Source organism: Eurytemora carolleeae, unplaced genomic scaffold (assembly GCF_000591075.1).
Source record: "Eurytemora carolleeae unplaced genomic scaffold, Eaff_2.0 scaffold2785, whole genome shotgun sequence".
Taxonomy (NCBI): Eukaryota; Metazoa; Arthropoda; class Copepoda; order Calanoida; family Temoridae; genus Eurytemora; species Eurytemora carolleeae.
The window spans coordinates 1-5668 of record NW_019398672.1 but is presented as its reverse complement, the minus strand read 5'-3'; the positions used below and the strand labels follow the sequence as shown (position 1 = coordinate 5668).

The 5668-nt window shown below is 30.0% G+C and overlaps 1 protein-coding gene across 1 annotated transcript; it reads left to right on the top strand.

The window, feature by feature from the left end:
• Nucleotides 1-17: 17 nt before the first annotated feature.
• LOC111717581 (lipase 3) lies at nt 18-5645 on the top strand (the record flags this gene model as incomplete). Its single annotated transcript, XM_023493081.1, is given in 7 exon segments — nt 18-40; nt 1012-1072; nt 1238-1321; nt 1889-2013; nt 2612-2715; nt 3747-3818; nt 5549-5645. Coding segments are annotated over 7 exon segments (566 nt in total), but the record flags the coding sequence as incomplete, so codon positions are not given.
• Between the last annotated feature and the right edge of the window lie 23 nt (nt 5646-5668).

Below are 5668 nucleotides of genomic sequence, written 5' to 3'. Positions count from 1 at the left end.
GGACCAGGTATTCTATATGATTGGGTGATCATGGGACCAGGTATTCTATATGATTGAGTGATCATGGGACCAGGTATTCTATATGATTGGGTGATCATGGGACCATGTATTCTATATGATTGGATGATCATGGGACCATGTATTCTATATGATTGGGTGATCATGGGACCATGTACTCTATATAATTGGGTGATCATGGACCAGGTATTCTATATGATTGGGTGATCATGGGACCAGGTAGTCTATATGATTGGGTGATCATGGACCAGTTATCCTATATGATAGTAGTTTAACTGAGAAGTATAGTGGAGAAATTTTTTAGGAATCATTTGAGAACTATGATACGTTTTTACGATGCATATTTATTCTGCAAGAGCGCAAATTCAATCTTTAAAATCCTCAGATATTGATAATTTTTGAGGGAAGATTTTGACAATCAGTTTAAAAAAAATTATTTAATAACGATGACGAAAAATGTAGTAAAATTTCTTCAGTAAACTAATTAGTGGTTTAGGAACAGGTTAAGAAAATGAAATTAGCTATTATCCTCGAAAATTAGTAATCTTATTCAGTTATTGGGTTCTGTAATGTCTCATTGTTCACAAACATTATCTGTAGATTTCCTGAAATTTTTATTGAAAAGACGACATTTGAAGAATTTGAAGAAATCTGCGAATAAATTCATAAAGAATAAGAAATTCAATATAATGATAAAAAAGAAATTATTAATTCTAACATTGATTTAATTGACGTCACTATCAAATAATAAAAAAAAACGATTCTAAAAACGTAACCACCCAAATGGATGATTTTGAACATCGACTCGAACTCAGTATTTATAAATCATTAAAACGTTTAATATGTCTCAAACGAATCGTGAAAAATTTCTCCACAATACTACATTCTCAGTTCAACTACCATACATTACCGGTCACTCCCTTTAATGCAATTACATTGAATGACTAATTAAGAAAAATAGATTTTAAAAATTGATATAATTCTTAATTTCAGGATTTGGGTTTGCCTTCCATCTCTCTGATGCAGGATATGATGTCTGGATGGGAAACTTCAGGTAAAAAATAAAATTTTTTAAAAATTTTTATGCATTAAAGGAACTATACAACGTTCAAAAAGATACGGCCTGTAAATACGGTAGTTTTTAAACGGAGTTTACTTGAAGTTACATTGACAGCTCTTTTTAACATCTTCATATTTACTACTATAAACCTGTGTTTAGAGGGAATAGCTACAGTCATGAACATGTTAACAGTAAATTATCCAGAAAAGAATATTGGACCTTCAGCTGGGACGAAATGGCAAGGTAAGTCTATTTTTTGCTTGATATTGGTAATCCTAAATGATCAAAATAAACTCATAAAAACTGTAAAATTTGTAAAACCGGAAGTTTTGAAAGAACTGGAAATTGGAGGCAACTGGAGGGAAATTAATTATATTGGAGGATTCTCTATCTAGTATCCCTAAAATGGATTGATTAGTGTCCTAAGTTGTTTTAGTATCACTTCGGGGAAGTGAAAAGGATCTGTTGTTATTTTTTCAGAATCCTTGGATCCGATGAAAATTAAAAGTGACCAGCCTTTTTACAGTTCAATAAAGAAAAATGACATGCTATAGTGAGAACTATACAATATGAAGACGACATTTAAACATTCTTGTGTTTATTTGATTATTTTTCCCAGTTCGGAATTCTAATACATAGTTTTGATCAAAAAGGTTGTCAATCTATTTGATTTCGATAATAGGTTACAAAAAATGGGTAAGAATCACTGCACATTACTGTGTTTCATGTTCATTAATCTTTTCAAAATTACAACTTCTAAGTTTAACAGTCGTCCTTGTATTATGGGCCCTCTAAGATCTGGTATTCTAGATACGACCTGCCTACCATGTTAAAGCATATGATGGCTCGGACAGAACAGTCTAGTTTCTATTATATTGGGCATAGCATGGGAACTATATCCTACTACACTGCTTGCAATTATCATTCTTGGATCGGTAAATATTCATTTAACAATAAAAATGCATTCTTAGTTGGGAATTTATGAAAAAAAAGTTAATTGAATTAGGCGAGACTAGTTATAATAATGGGAGTTCAACTTGAATTGTTCAGGTCAGCAGGACTAGTTGAACTACCTGTACCAAGTTGAACTACTTCTAACTATTCTTTTCAATTTTTTAAAATTAGTTAGAATTTTACTGGCCCACTCTTTTTACACGAAATTTTTTTTTTTTTTTTGGAACTACTTTGAGTTTAAAGTTTCCCCCCTGTATTTTTTGGAACTACTTTGAGTTTAAAGTTTCCCCTCTGTATTTTTTGGAACTACTTTGAGTTTAAAGTTTCCCCTCTGTATTTTTTGGAACTACTTTGAGTTTAAAGTTTCCCCTCTGTATTTTTTAGAACTACTTTGAGTTTAAAGTTTCCCCCCTGTATTTTTTGGACCTCTAATAAGGTTTTAAAAATATTTTAAAGAAACATTAATCGGTTTCAAACCCAATTTTTTTTTATAATTTAATAATTTGTTCTAAACCTCCTTTATCGACTGATGCGAACACTCTCTTTAAATATAATAAATATTTTGATATACGATTTGAGGCAATGCAACGAAGTTGATGGTTGGATACGGTCCCCATACAGTTATTCCTCATCTAAGCAGTCCAATATTTGCACTTCTCTCTAGATATGTAGATGATATTCAGGTAACAGATATTTTGTTAAATTGATTATTTTTTGAAATTTAAGGACAAGTGTAAATGCCATAGTTGGGCATGGCTTTGATTTGTGTTTTTAAAAAATCCTTTATAAAGTGGTTGATGGATGAATTATGATTAAATCTGTTTCTTTTAAGTGGTTGATGAATAATTAATTGATCTGTTTCTGTTTTCTGCTCAGTAGTTTATTAATAATGAATTTATCTGTTTCTGTTTACTGCTTCTGTAAATTAGATTATGTTTATCAAATTAATATTTTATGAATTTTTTAAAAAGTAATTAAACTGTGTCTGTTTACTGTTCAGTGGTTAATGATTAATGAATTAATCTGTATCTGTTTACTGTTTAGTGGTTAATGAAAAATGAATTAATCTGTTTCTGTTGATTGTTAGGTGGTTAATGAATAATGAATTAATCTGTTTCTGTTTACTGTTTAATGGTTATTGAATAATTGATTAATCTGTTTCTGTTTACTGTTTAGTGATTAATGAATAATTTATTAATCTGTTTTTGTTTACTGTTTAGTGATTATAATGAATAATTGATTAATCTGTTTCTGTTTATAGTGGTTAATGAATAATGAATTAATCTGTTTCTGTTTACTGTTTAGTGGTTATAATTAATAATGAATTAATCTGTTTCTGTTTATTTTTTAGTGGTTATAAATAATAATGAATTAATCTGTTTCTGTTTACTGTTTAGTGGTTATAATTAATAATGAATTAATCTGTTTCTGTTTACTGTTTAGTGGTTAATGGTTATTGAATACTTGATTAATTTGTTTCTGTTTACTGTTTAGTGATTAATGAATAATTTATTAATCTGTTTCTGTTTACTGTTTAGTGATTAATGAATAATGAATTAATCTGTTTCTGTTTACTGTTTAGTGGTTAATGAATAATGAATTAATCTGTTTCTGTTTACTGTTTAGTGGTTAATGAATAATTAATTAATCTGTTTCTGTTTACTGTTTAGTGGTTAATGAATAATTAATTAATCTGTTTCTGTTTACTGTTTAGTGGTTAATGAATCTGCTCGGTGTTTATGAATTCTTGCCCAGCAATACGTTAATAGAGTGGGCTGCGGCAGAGGTTTGTATATAACATTTTTTCAAAAATCTCTAATAAAGCGTATCTTTTTATTTCTAAAGTCTTTAATAATTTATTTTATTAGATTCAGTAAGTTTAATTTAAAAAAAATCCGTGCGCCATAAGCGTACATTGGTTCCTTTAAAACGTCAATAGATGCTAAAAAAATCACTTTTTCAAAAAATATTGGTAGAAGTTACAATTGTTAATTGTTAAGTTGTGTGCATTGTCTGATTACGACTGATAGTATACTTTAAACTATATAGTGATATAATTTATTAGAATTATCACAAAAAAGGGTTTAAATACATTTTATTCAGAAATGCTATAATGTCGTCTTCCTTTCCACAGTTTTCTGGTCATGACTGTATGATGCACACCCCCATGACCGTGGGACGTGCGCGCTTGTGTGGTTTTTAATAAATATGTTAATGCCTTCTACTTCGCCAAATATATAAAAGTACTATTAAAGGTTAAAGCCTAAACAGGTGAAAAGGCACAAATTGACAAAATTGTTGAAATATATGAAGTTTTCTAGTTCAATGTGAGTTTAAAATTTAACATAGCAAGACTATTTCTTAATTTCAACGTTAGAAAAACTTAGTAAAGCTTTAATACAACTTTTATATCTTTAAAACTTCTTTTGCCAAGTTTTAAGAACCATGATTGGCGAAATTTCATAGAATAAAGGAGAATTGGAAATAGATGGTTGTATTTTCAACAAAATATGATATTTTATTAAGTTTACAGGAACTGTAGACATCTTTTCATGCAATCCTCCATTTGTAAAGTGGCATGTTCGATTCACAACTCTCTCAACTTTCTCTTAAGAAGGTTGTTTGAGATGTCCTCAGAAACAAATATTATTTTGGGGTTCTTCAGAAAAGTACCATGCCACGTGACCATGAAGGGTATATTGTCAAAATGTTTTAAGATCTGAAAACGACAATATCTTCCTCATTGTTTCTTAAAAAAGGATTAAAGGGTACTATTGTTAATCGGATATGTCATGTAGGATCATTACTTGAAATAACGTCTAGGGTCCCTTTAAGGATATTGAAAGTTTTAAAGAAAGTCTGTTCCAATTAAGAAGGTTTAAAAGTTTCTATTCTTGCTTACACAGTATTAAACTCAATAAATACAGAATTACCTACAAAGGAAAATACTTCAAAGACGACTGTAGGGAATTAATATTCATGATTCCATGACTTTTTCAAAATTTATTAGAGTAGGTCACTTCAAAGATTTAATTAATCTCCCAATCCTCACAAAAGCATTTTCAAAGGACTGGATAGTTTCTTAATTACGCATTTTATTTTCAAGGGACTGGATAGTTTCTTNGGACTGGATAGTTTCTAAATTACGCATTTTATTTTCAAAGGACTGCATAGTTTCTAAATTACGCATTTTATTTTGTATTTCCCGAATAGGAGAGCGAATATATCAGGATGATCTTATATTAAGGACGTACTCGTAATGAGGACACACTTATAATGAGGACACACTTATAATAATGACATACATTCTAATAAGGACGCACTTATAATCACTTACAATAACGAAGACGCGTATTTATAGGAAACCCATTTAGGATTTAAAAACATATGACAAACATTATACATCTAAATATACAATTGCATTAATTACATCTCATATTTTAGAATTAATAAAAATCCGAAATAAAATAATTCTGAAATTACAAAGTTGTTCTAAACCTAGGCAAACATTTTTAGGTTTGTGACGAGGACATGCGAGCACAAGCAGTTTGCCGTAGCATCATGTTCCTCATTGCAGGTAGAGATGGGCTGTTACGCGAGCCATGCTGCGTGTGTAAAGTCTGCTTGTCACCCCTG